This window comes from Chiloscyllium plagiosum, unplaced genomic scaffold (genome assembly GCF_037043375.1).
Source record: "Chiloscyllium plagiosum isolate Xiang-an unplaced genomic scaffold, Cpla_swu_hap1 HiC_scaffold_10, whole genome shotgun sequence".
NCBI lineage: Eukaryota > Metazoa > Chordata > Chondrichthyes > Orectolobiformes > Hemiscylliidae > Chiloscyllium > Chiloscyllium plagiosum.
In genome coordinates this window covers 79531494-79545355 of record NW_028270148.1, presented here as the reverse complement: position 1 = coordinate 79545355, position 13862 = coordinate 79531494, and the positions used below count along the sequence as shown (strand labels likewise).

The window sequence follows — 13862 nt, the reverse complement described above, 5'->3', positions numbered from 1 at the left end:
TCTGCTCTTGGGAAGTATTGGACGATGAAGAGTACCCTCTAGGTTGTATCCTGTGTTTCACTCCTGGGGTGGTCACTACAGTTTTATGACATGGCAAGTTGGAACTGGCAATTGATGAGTTGAGCATCGCATCCTGTTCTTATGACGGCGTCCTTCAGATGTCCGTCGCGTTATTCCTTATCTGAACAGATCTGTGTATGCTTAGGGCTTGTCCATAGGGGCCAGCTGTTTTAATATGTTTAGGATGGAAGCTAGAGAAGTGCACCATTGTGAGGTTATCTGTAGGCTTGTGGTAAAGTGAGGTACTGATGGAGATTCGCCCTTGATGGAGATGTGCGTGTCTAAGAATGAGACTGGGCTTTTTTCTGTGCTGTAGACTCCAAGGTTTAGATTAGATTAGATTACTTACAGTGTGGAAACAGGCCCTTCGGCCCAACAAGTCAATACCGACCCGCCGAAGCGCAACCCACCCATTCCCCTACATTTACCCCTTTTACCTAACACTACGGGCAATTTAGCATGGCCAATTCACCTGACCTGCACATCTTTGGATTGTGGGAGGAAACCGGAGCACCCGGAGGAAACCCACGCAGACACGGGGAGAATGTGCAAACTCCACACAGTCAGTCGCCTGAGTCGGGAATTGAACCCGGGTCTCTGGCGCTGAGAGGCAGCAGTGCTAACCACTGTGCCACCGTCTAAATCATTAATCTAATGACATGTTCCTGTGGGTTAGCATCTATCTTGTTGATTGCCAGAATTTCTTTGAAATCGTAATTTTCCAGCTTTTAGAATTTGTTTCTATTATTGGGAAAAATGGTAGATCTTGTGGTGCAGTTGACAGCATCCTTATCTCAAAGCAAGGAACTGTGTATTCAACTCCCACATAAGGCTTGATCACAAAGGGTATGTTCATAATGTGGCCAGACATCATCAGGCCAATCCCTCCAGTATGCCCACGGCAAACAGTAAGAAAGGGAGTGTCTCCTGGTACTCTTAGTCAGCTATGTTTAATGCAATATGGCCCTTCCTCAAGCTATAGCCTCTCATGACAGGATGGTGACGTGTTCTAGAGAAAAACAGCTATGGAAAAATGCATAAATGCATGCCTGTCAGCCTTGTATGCCACAAGGTGTACAGAAAATGAGCGAGAGGATTAGGAAAAGTCCATTGACCTTTTTGGCAGCGCACTATGTACCAGGTAGCCAAAATCAAATCAATGTTAGTCTTTTGATACAAAATTTAGCCCACCAAATTTGATTAATTCTGGGCAACCAGTTCCTCAAAGAAGCATTGTTGTTCTTGAAAATCTGAATTAGATGAATGAAACTGTTCAAACATTTAGCATTAAATGAGAGGTTTTTTTGGATGCCATGTTTACAGCCTCCTGCCTCCCCTGTCTGATCTCTCGGCCAAATGTAAAGGACATTATTTCAAAGAAGAAGAGGAACATTGTCTTTGGTGGCCTTCATCCCTCAATTACATCCCTAAAATAGATTATCTAGTCTTTGTTTGCAGATAATAACTCATGATAAAAGTATGGGTTGCTTACTAACTGTAGAATTTTTCTCTTGCCTCAGCATTACACATCTATCTGCTCCATGGCACTTAATGAACTCAGACTATCTGCTATGTTTTCTACATTATACTAGTGATAATATCTAAAACAGATGTTTGGCTCTAAAGCATGTGTTAATACAAGTCTTTGAAGACTACTTAGGTTACAATTCTGCTCATTTTTTGCTTAACAAGAGTTGATGAATTTGTAAGAAGTAGATATCACAAGTGCAGATTGTCACTTTATTTTGTCCTTCGTGCATTTTCAATGTAAATTTAGAATCATCTTATTTGTTTATTTTATTGCCCATCCCTAATTACCTGGTGGATATGGTGATGAATTGCCTCTTGAATCACTGAAGTTCTTGTAGTGTAGGAAACCCACAGTGCTGTTAGGAAGGGAGTTCCAGGATTGCAGCAGTGAAAGAGCTGTGACATTGTGTTGCAGGCTTGCTGTAGTGTTTCAGTGAGCCTCAGTGTAAACTCGAAGAACTGCATCTCATTTTCCATTTGGGAACCATGCAGTCTCTCGGACTCAACATCAAGATCAATAACTTTAGAGCCTAATTCTGTCCTTCCATGTTTCTTTACCCACCCAACACCCTGATCCTGTCATGACATGGGTTGCTTTCAGCACACCCAACCTTTCTCACCTATTCTTAGTTCTATTATCCCATGACATGAGTTGCTTTGAGCACAGGCTATCCATTCTGTCCTACTGTCAGCTCTCATTATTATTTATTCAGATTCTTTTCTGTCCTGGCTGAGTATTAATGATCCCCTTGTCTGCCTATCCCTTTCGTCTCTCTCGCTCTCTCTCGCGCTCTCTCGCGCTCTCTCGCGCTCTCTCGCGCTCTCTCGCGCTCTCTCGCGCTCTCTCGCGCTCTCTCGCGCTCTCTCGCGCTCTCTCGCTCTCTCTCGCTCTCTCTCCTTGTCTGGGCTCCATCTCCACCCATCCACTTACGTCACCCACCCTGTCTTCAGCATAAATAGCACTTGATCCTAGCTGCTATTAGTTCTGACGAGTCATTAGACTCAAAGCTTTCACTCTACTTTCTTCCCAGAGATGCTGTCAGACCTGCTGAGTTTCTGTTTTTGAACAGCAATATACTTCCAGGTTAGTATCTTGTGTGACTTGGAGGGTTTTTTGCAGGTGGTGGTAATGTTCCTGTGCACCTCCTGTCATTTGCCTTCTAAGTGGGAGAGACCACAGGAAGGTGCTGTCAGAGGAGCCGTAGTGAGTTACTGCTGCACATCTTGTAGTTGCTATACACTGCTGCCACTATACATCAGTGCTGAAGTGAATGAATATTGGAGGTGGTGGGTGTGATGCCAATCAAGTGGATTGTTTTATTCTAGATAGTGTCGGGCATAAGCCCTTCTTAACTTTCCTCATTCCTGAAGAAGGGCTTATGCCCGAAACGTCGATTCTCCTGTTCCCTGGATGCTGCCTGACCTGCTGCGCTTTTCCAGCAACACATTTTCAGCTCTGATCTCCAGCATCTGCAGACCTCACTTTCTCCTTATTCTAGATAGTGTCAAGCTTTGAGTGATGTTAGAGCTGTAATCATCCAGGCAAGTGGAACGCTATTCCATAATAATCCTGACTTGTGCCTTATAGATAGTGAACGGGATCAGAGATATAGGAGGTGAGTTTCTCAGAGTTCCGTACCTCTGACTTGTTCTTGTAGCCACCGTATTTATATAGCTGGACGTTCAGTTTCTGGTTATTGGTAAGCCCCAGGATGTCGACAGTGGGGGGGGGGGGGGGTTCAGTGCTGCTGATATTATTCAATATTGATGGGTGATGGTTACATTTTATCTTTGAAAATGATCATTACCTGACATTTGTGTGCTGTTGTTACTTTACACTTTTCAACCCAAGCCTAGATGTTGTCCAGGTCTTGCTACATATCGACACTTAAGCAGTTGAGGTATTGTTACTGAGCACTATTTAATCATCAGCAAACAACTCAATTTCTGAACTTATGTTGGAGGGAATGTCATTGATGAATCAGCTGAAGATGGTTGGGCCTAGGGCATTACCCTGAGAAAATCTTTTACTGATGAACTGTGACTGAGATGATTGACCTCCAAAAACGTTCCAGTCTTCCAGCTTGGTATGACGCCCCCCAGCAGATGCTTTTCCAGTAATTTCCAATGGTTATAGCTAGGGCTCCTTGAACAAGTTAATCAAGTGTAGCCTTGTCAAGACAGTTACTGTCACCTCTCTTCTGGAGTTCAGGTAATTTGTCCTCTGTCGGGCCAAGTCATAATGAGGTCAGGAGCTTCATGGCCTTGTGGGACCCAAACCGAGCGTCAGTGAACAGGTTATGCTTTTGCAGGTGGCACTGCTGTTAACCCTTTCTGTCATTTTGCTGACTATAGAATAGAATGATATGCAAGGTTGAATTTTTTTCTGCTTGTATATATGGCAAACCTGGGCAATTTTCCATATTATGGATAAATCTCTGTTGTAAGCTGTATTGGGACAGCTGAGGGGTTGCATGAATGACCAGCTCTGGAGCACATGTCTTCAGTATATTGCTGTGATTTTGTCAGGGCCCATAGTCTTTGCCGCATCCAGTCCCTTCAGCTATTTCTTACTATAATGTAGAATAAATAGAGTTGGGTGAACACTGGCATCTGGGATTTTGCGGACCTCAGGAGGAGGCCGAGATGGATCATCCACTCTGCAGTTCTGGCTAAAGATGAATGCAAATGCTTAAACCTTTTGCACTGATGCAGCTTCTGTCTCTAGTTGTTTGTTATTATTATTGTAATTGCACAACTGGCTGTGACAGCATTGCTGAATTTAGATCTGACCTGATGGTTGTGGAATCCCTTATGCATGTTCAATGCAAACTGTTTAGCACACAAGCATTGTAATTTAATCATTTTTAGGTATCTCTGGTTCTGCTCTTGGCAGGCCCTGTCATACACTTTTCATTTAACTAGGGTTGATCTCCCACATTGATGGTAATGGTAGAATGGGGACATTTCAGGCCATGAGATTGCATATTATGGTTAAACACAGTTCTGCTGCAGATGGCCCACAGCACCTCATGGATGTCCAATTTTGACATACTAAATCTGAAGTTTGTCTCATATAGCATGCTGGTAGTGCCACACCACGTATTGGAGGGCATCCTCATTGTAGAGTTAAAACTCCAAGTAAGAATTGAGAATATTACGATATGATATTAAAATTAGAGCAACTTCATTCATGGTGAAGGAAGTAGAAGCCTGGAATGGTCTTCACCATATAGCTATAGTGCTAAGAGAAAACAGTGTTATAATTATGTGTAAAGATCTAGGAACTGAATGTTACATGGATATGTATTCGGAGGTATCACATTATTTTCACGCTACAATTATGTACTGAATAGCAATATATCAGTCTTTCATTCCATTTGCCTCAAACTAGAAATACACTTGTTGAAGTTTCAGCATTTTGAGCCTGAAGTATAATTATATCTAACTAAGCTTCTTTTATTAGATATGTTCATTTAAAGGGATATAATTCATTGGTGGAGCAGGCTCATGGGGTTATTCTTAAAAGTTACTTTCTGATATTGCATGCAGAACAGCAGATTGTGTAAATAAGATATACCTTATCCATTGTATTATTTTTTTGTGGAAGGGATAGGGTTTTGCTATTACCTAGGCAGTTGTAAGTGAGCAAGAATAATTATAATTGCTTGTTATATTTTGTTCATGTGCCAGTTCAATATATGTGACAGTAATTCACAATGTTAGTTTGCAGTTTTTGGATTGTTTATTTAAGGTTTCTTTAGTAAGCTTGAAGTTTTCATTTTGATTTCTTTAGATTTTGATCAGGTAAAGCCACCAGTCTGGCTCCAGACCCTCATGACTGCCTGCTGTTTTGCCAGTGATTTCAGCATTCAGAGTATTGCCATTTCATTGATACTTGACTTAGTTGGTCTAACTCAGTCGGTCGCTGCTGTTAGTGGAGAAAACCTGAAAAACCTTGAGTCTGCACAGCCCAGAAGTCCAAACCAGGGAACAGTAGCCGTTGTCATCATGCCACCAGTTACACAAGAAAATCTCACGTATATCACTCAAAAAACCGAATTTTTCAAGGTGAGTACAAGAGAACACTGGTTCTGGTGAAAGGTTACAACCTGAAACATTGACTTTGTTTCTCTTGCAAATTTCTGTCAGAGCTGCTGAGTATTTTCAGCATTGCTATGGTTACTATTTAACTACCTGATATAATCATGTAAAAGCCAGAGCCCAAATGTTGAGCCAAAAAGTAGGGGGCAACTGACACAATTAGTATTTTTTGGAGGGATTAAATCCATTCTTGCCTATGGTTAGGCTATTTAACTTGTCATCAAGTTCCAGCAGGAGACCCCATGAAATCTTGGATTTTTGTTGCAACACAAAATTGTTTTTCTTCACAAATTTGGTAATCCGTGTAGAGCTTTGTTTAAAATCTGCAGTGCTCAACATTCCTGCTTGTTTCAGGGCGAAGATTCTGATAGGGTCAGTTTCTCAGGAATCCTTTTTGGCAATTTTCACTGACTTCATTTTCCTGTTGTGGCCACATGCTAGGTTTTCCTCTGTTTGCAAGTTTACTCTTAGGCATTTGCCTAAGCTGTGTAGAGAATTTCCTCCAAGCGCTAGCATTTTTCTCCAATCTCTTAAACCTCCCAGCTGCTGTGCAATTATTTGTCTGCTTTGCAATCTCGACAACTGTAAGCTTCATCTGGACTGTATGTCTCTTCCTTAGTGATTGCATATTGTCATATTAGAGTGTGGGATTGGTGGCAATGCAGTACTCATGACTGAGGTGGTAACTTTGACAGTTTGTGTCTACATGTGCTGACACATGGAGTGGAACATCCATCTTCAATGGAATCATATAGGTTACAGCACATGAAAAGCCCCTTCAGGGTCAAAAACAGCCACCTCACCATTCTAAAACTGTTCTGCAGCACTTGGCCCATAGACTTGTGTGTCTGGCATTGCAAGCATATATCTAAATACTACTTAAAAGTTATGATGGCTTTTGCTTCTACTGCTCTTACAGGTAAAGAGTTCCAAAATCTTACAACCCTATGGCTGAAAACATTTATTCTCACGTCCCGTGTAAACTTCTAAGCCTTAACTTAAATCTGTGCTCCCTGGTCATTGATTCTTCTATCAAGGGGAAACATTTCTTCTGACCTACCCTGTCCTGTTCCCTCATAATTTTATACTTCTCAATCATGACATCTCCCCACCCAGCAAATCTCCTTTGCTCCAAGGAAAATAATCCCAGACAATTCAGTCTCTCTTCTTTAGAATTCGAATTGGCTTCATTGTCACATGTACTCATTTGGGTACAGTGAAAGGTTTACAAGTCGCCACTTACAATGCCGTCTTGGAGTCAAAGATACCTAGGTACAAATTCTTAGGGGAAAAGGAATTAGAAAAATAAAGAAATAAGTTCTGAATAATTGTCCTTCCAACCCAGTCTACACTAATACTTAGTCTCTAGACGGCTGGCCCTTGACACCAGACAGCACTGGGCTTCATCGCGAGGCTGGGAGACCACTCTTGAATCATCTTGAGGCCGGAACTCCACGCTGGGTCAAGAGACCGCCACGTCAGGTTACCAAAAAATTGCTGACCCATGCCGGGAGACTGTCACGCCAGACTGAAAGGCTGCCATGGCGGGGAGAGGGTGGGGGGTCAGGGCAAGAGATCTCTACGCTTGGTGCATGCTGAGGCCAATAGTTCAGGACATCACTGAGTGGAAAGAAGGTAAAACAAACACAAAAGAGGAAAAAAAAAAGAAAAGAAACGAATGCCAGATGACCTCCAGCTGAGGAGTCCAACTCCACCGCCATCTTGGAAAAGGCCATCTTAAGTTGGAAGGTGTCATCAGCAGTTCTACCAAGCAGTAACCTACTCAGCAGTAACCTACTCACTGGCAACCAGTTTGGGTTTCATAGAATCATAGAACCCCAACAGTGCTGAAGAGCATCCCACCCTGATCCACCCTTCTATCCAATCCCCGTAACCGTGCATGGGGTTTTCAGCATGGCTAAACCATCTAACCTGCACATCTTTGTATTGTGGGAGGAATCTGGAGTACCCAAAGGAAACCCATGCAAACATGAGGAGGATGTATAAACTCCGCATACATAGGTGCCCAAGGCTGGAATCAAACTTGGGTCCTTAATGCTGTGAGGCAGCAGTGCTAACCATTGTGCTACCATTTTGCGAGGGCTGCTTGGTACACCCTTGGTTCAAACATGGACAAAACAGCTGGATTCCAGAGATGAGGTGAAACTGGCAGCCCTTGACATCAAGGCCACATTCAACCGAGTGTGGCATTAAGGAGTTCTAGCAAAACAGGAATCAATTGGTATCATGGAGCAAACTTTCCACTGGTTAAAGTCATACCTGACACATAGGAAGATGGTTGTGGTTGTTGGAAGACAGTCATCTTAGCTGTAAGACATCTCTGAAGGAGATGGCCCATCCATCTTCAGCTGCTTCATCAATGATTTTTTTCTCTATCATAAGGTCAGCAGTGGGGATGTTTGACAATGATTGTGCAATATTCAGTACTATCTACATCTCTTCAGATACTGTTCAGATGTGGACAATACCTAGGCTTAGGCTGTCAAGTGGCAAGTAATATTCATGCACACAAATGCCAGGCTCTGACCATCTCCAAAAAGAGATAATCTAAACACTGTCCCTTGACATTCAGTGGTATTACCAATACCGAATCTCTCACTGTCAACCTCCTAGGAGTTACAATTGACCAGAAACTCAACTGGACTCACTGCATAAATACAGTTACTACAAGAACAGATCATGGCTCGGAAAACTATGACAAGTAACTCACCATCTAACTCCCCAAATCCTGTCCACCCTCTACCAAGGCACAATTCAAGGGTTTAATGGAATACTCCCAACTTGCCTGGATGGGTGCAGCTCCAACAACAACCATGAATCTCCACACTGTCCAGGACAAAACAACTGACTTAATTGGCACTGTGTCCACAAGCATCTGCTCCATCTACCACCAATTGTCAGTAGCAGCTGTGTGTACAATCTGCAAGCTGTACAGCAGAAATTCACCAATGATCCTTTAACACCTTCCAAACCCATGACCATTTCCATCGAAGGATAGGGGCAGCAGATACATAAGAACGCTACCTCCTGCAAGTTCTGCTACGAACAATAACTATCCTGACTTGGAAATATATCACCGTTCCTTCACTGTCACCAAGTCAGAATCCTGGAATTTTCTCTTTAGGTTATTGCAAGTCAACCTACAGCCTGTGGACTACAGCAATTCATGACGACAGCTTACAACTATCTTCTCAAGGACAACTAGGGACAAACAATAAATGCTGGCCAGCAAGTGACACCCACACCCCATGTCGCACAAGTGAATTAAGAAAAAAAACTAAATCTCTGCAGCCCAGGCAACATGGTGATAAATCTCTACTGCAGCCTCTCCAATCACATTGCCCCACTAATATGGATTCCAGAACTGCAGGCAATATTCTAGCTGTTGCCAAACCAACTTTTTACAGAGTTCCAGCATAACCTTCTTGCTCTTAATACCGTGTCTCAACTAATAGAGGCAAATATCCCAGACACCACTTTAATTTTTTTTATCTACCAGTCCTGCAACCTTAAGGCACTGGTTGGCATGCACAGCATGGTCCCTCTGATCATTGGTGATTCCCATGGGTCCAACCCTTCATGTATTCCCTTGCCTGTGTGTATTGCCTGTCACTTATCTGGATTGAATTCCATTTGCCACTGATCAGTACATTTGACCTGCTCAACAATAACCTCCATGCCATAAATAGCAAGAGCCCCAATACTAATCACTGTGACACCACACTGGTCACAGAACCACGCTAGACCATCACCACCTGCTTTCTACCACTCAGCTAATTCTGGTTCCATTTAGCCAAATTTACTTGGATTCCATGGGTTCTTACCTTTGCTATCAGTCTCCTGTGCCAAGAGCCTTGCTAAAGTTAAATACACTTACCTCATCTACATACCTGGTTCAAGCTTTGAAACATTTAATCAAGTTAATCAGATGTGAAGGTTAGACTGGCTTGTAGTTTCTTGTTTATCCTTGCTCCCTTTGTCAATAATGGTACTACATTGGCTGTACTTCAGTTCTCTATGGCCAGAGAGAAATTGAAAACTATTGCTAATGCCGGTGCTATTTCTTCTCTCTCCTCATGAAACAGCCCTGGGATACATTTCAGCTGGCCTTGGAGATTTTTCTTACTTTAAACATGCCAAATATCCAATTTTGCTTTCCTAATTTATTTTCAAGTTTCTCCTTGCACATTCAGTACTCTTCCAGGGCTTCTGCTGTTTTGAGGTCTTTTTCTCTTTATCCAATCTTTTATATTCCTTGCTATCCAGGGATCACAGGATTTGTTGTTCCCACCCTTTATTTTTATTGGAATCTAATTCATGATTAGATTACTTACAGTGTGGAAACAGGCCCTTCGGCCCAACAAGTCCACACTGACCCTCCAAAGAGCAATCCACCCAGACCCATTTCCCTACATTTACCCCTTCACCTAACACTATGGGCAATTTAGCATGGCCAATTCACCTAATCTGCACATTTTTGGACTGTGGGAGGAAACCGGAGCACCCGGAGGAAACCCACACAGACGTGGGTAGAATGTGCGAACTCCACAGACAGTTGCCTGAGGCAGGAATTGAACCTGGGTCTCTGGTGCTGCGAGGCAGCAGTGCTAACCACTGTGCCACCATGCCGCCCCAATCCTTGAATGCATCTCACTGCTCTGACAGATTCACTTAAAAGTATCGACTTCTGGCCAATCCATACCTGATCTTATTAAAGTCAGCCTTCCTACAGTTTAGAAATTTGATTTTAGGCCCAGTCTTGTCCATTTCCACAACAATCTTGAACCTAATGGAGTTATGATCACTGCCTGCAAAAACAAATCCCTTCTGCTACTTCACCCACTTGCCTTGATACTTTGACACTTGCCTTGCTTCATTATCAAAAATTAAGTCCAGGACTACCTCCTTTCTTGGCAGAACTTCTACAAACTGGCTTAAAGAGCTTTCCTGATGCATTCTAAGAATTCCATTTAAAATTAAATGTACATGGTATTCAGCACAACGAAAAGGAATTGGTATAATAAATAGAGGTTAATGGGTATGATCTTACAGTCATTTCAGAGACATGGTTGTTATGAAATCAAGGCCGCGAACTAAGTATTCAGGGGTATGCGACTTTTTAGAGAAAGGCTGATTAGGCTGGGATTTTTTTTCCCTGGAGCATTTTTTTCCTTCGGAGGCTGAGATTTATAAAATCATGAAAGGTATGGATAAGACGAATAGCTGAGGTCTTTTTCTCGTGTAAGGGAGTCCAAGACTACAGAGCATAGATTTAAGCTGAGCGAGAAAAGATTTAAAAGGGACTTAAGTAGCAACATTTTCACAAGACTGTGGGCTGTGTATGGAATGAGCTGCCTGAGAGGGTAGTGGAGATGGATACAGCCACAACATTTCCAAGATACCTGGATGGGTTTAGAGGGATCTGGGCCAAATTCTGGCAATTTAGGACTAAATCAGTTTAGGATATCTGATTGGTGCAGAAAAAATGATCTCAAGGGTCTATTGCCATGCTGTATAACTGGATGACTCTATTTTTGATTACCCTGATTGATGTTAGGAAAGTTGAAATTACCTGCTATCGATGCTAGCCTCTTGTATGATTCTATGAAGGAGTAGCTTTGCACTCAAGTGAATTTGATTTTAGGTGGTAGGTAGAAAGTTTTTTTTTTGGCCAAAAGTTGGGGTTGATTTAAATGAGAACCATGAGAAAAATAAAATTTGGCTGAAAGAAGACATTTGATTTTTATAAGAGATTGACTAATACCTGATTATATACAGTATTCACTACAGTTTTAACATCTTCTGCATATGTGGATAAATATTTTCTACTTTCTACGAAAGACCACTGTTATTTTTTTCCTAATTTTACTGTTCTATTATTGTGTTTATTATTAATTTGTTAATGCCTTGTTCCATACCTTGAATTTATAACTTAAGGGCAATTACTGCCTTATGTATCATCCAATTTTAGCTGTGAACAGTGAGAATTAAAATACACAGTAGCATGGAAGTTTTTAAAGCAGAGCCCTATAAGGTAGCGAGGCAAGGCCTACATGAAGCTTGGAAATTGTCTTGTTAAAAAAAATCCCATTATTCTTGGGAGGGAATGGCATGTTGTTAATATAGTTTTATGCAAAGTTTGGTCCATTCAATTAAAGGACCAAACGTAACTTTTTTTGGTATGTTCTTGTTAACATGGAAGTAAACAGCTTGATTATTCATATCTGGCATTATCTCAAGAATTTGCATGGTTTGCTGTTGTATTTATCAGAAAGATTTATGTGAAAGATGTGAATGTCCACTTTAAATTACAATGCAGTGCTCTGGCTGCACTCCAGGTTTTGCCAGTATACAAGGGAGCATAGGACAACGTGAGTCGGTCCCAGTAAAAGTCAAGATGCTCAAATGTCTTATTAGTCCGGCTAAGATGACTACATCCAACATAACATCTGTAGTAGGCCTGAATTTGTGACTGAGAGGTTAGAAGAAATTTACAAAATTAAGGGTGTATATTCACAAATGATTTATAATGCGAATGTACCCATCAGATTTGGCAAGACATTTGGCACCTAATAAAACTACTGGGGCAGTGCATGTAAATTAGAAGATGTGTGGTATAGTGATAACGTAATCCAGACCCAGGCAATTGCTCTGGCAACATGAGTTCGAGGATATGCATAGAAATGGTCGAATTTAAATTCAGTTAAATAATCATTCAGTAAATAAATCTAGCCCATTGCCACCTTCTGAAGGGCAATCTGCAATGGGAAACAAATATTGATTTTGCTTATTTGTTTAAGCAAGTTAACACCCAGTGAAATAATACATTTTGAAAAGCCAACTGCAGTCAGGACAGGGCTAGCAACACAACAATATCATGAAATAAATAAGTTCACTTTCTCCAGAAATTTCTTAAAAACATTTCCTGCATTAAGAACTCTATGACTCTAAATTTGAAAAGTCTTGTATTGTACCACTTACATTTGAAATGTACACATTAAGTCTGAAGAATACTTATGCTGTGTTGTGTGTCATTAAAAATTAAAATATAATTGTCAATTTTTCTTTTCTTTTTCTTATTAAAGCAAGTGGCGGTGATACTTTGGAATCAGCTTGGGGATAAAACCCCACAATATTATCAGAGAGGTGTCGAACTGTTTTATCAACTGCATAATCTCGTCCCATCTTCTAGCATTTGCGAAGATGTAATTAGTCAGCAACTCTTACATAAAGACAAGGTATGAGGATGTCCTTAAAGATTTGGGTGTTTGTACTGTTGGACATGTCTGAAGTAATCACTTAGCAGTTGCTACTGTGTTTCCACCATAGTGGAAATTGCTGTTCCTGGAGTGACATTGAGCTTTTTTTTTAAACCAGATTTTACATAACTATGAAAGCTTCTGAATAGAGTATCCATTATACTGGCTAGGGCAAAAATTGGTGAGCATCTTTTACCCATGTCTGAAGGAGATGTGGGGTGTTTTGCGTGTGGAAATAAAGGACCTGTGTTACCTTGATATATCTGATCAAACATTGCTACCAACTTCAGATAACAGCTGCATTATTGAAGGCAAATCAATTGGCTGAATGTTGAGATGGAAGGAATAATTATTTCACCTATATCTTGGACAGTATCACCTTCTGGTAGTAAAAGTTGCACATTGTAAGATAGGTCATGAGGCGTCTGCATCTGGAAGTTTATCCCTTCCTAAAACCAGTAGGTTAATAAGCAAAACTTACTTGTTTTGATAGAAGTTGGGGAATTTATAGAGTCATATCTGAATTAAACTCCATCTGCCACTTCTCATCCCATTGGGCCATCTGGTCAAGATCCTGTTGTAATCTGAGGTAACCCTTTTCGCTGTCCACTACACCTCCAATTTTGGTGCCATCTGCAAACTTACTAACTGTACCTCTTATGCTCACATCCAAATCATTTATGTAAGTGACAAAAAGTAGAGGACCCAGCACTGATCCTTGTGGCACTCCACTGGTCACAGGCCTCCAGTCTGAAAAACAACCCTCCACCACCCCCCTCTGTCTTCTACCTTTGACTCAATTCTGTATCCAAATGGCTAGTTCTCCGTGTATCTCGGTGTACTCCCTGTATACCTTGCTAATCAGTCTCCCATGGGGAACCTTGTCGA

General features: G+C 41.5%; 1 protein-coding gene across 14 annotated transcripts in view; it reads left to right on the top strand.

Moving 5' to 3' along the window:
- Positions 1-13862, top strand: part of dop1a (DOP1 leucine zipper like protein A) — a 355628-nt gene that overhangs the window by 174893 nt on the left and 166873 nt on the right. For all 14 annotated transcript variants that reach the window (XR_015758480.1, XM_087991490.1, XM_087991491.1 and 11 more), the window contains 2 exons: positions 5387-5661; positions 12801-12953. Coding sequence is in view for 13 of the 14 variants with exons in the window: in XM_087991490.1 (XP_087847616.1) it covers positions 5387-5661; positions 12801-12953 (428 nt within the window). In the remaining variant the exon portion in view is untranslated. The remainder of the gene's footprint in view (positions 1-5386; positions 5662-12800; positions 12954-13862) is intronic.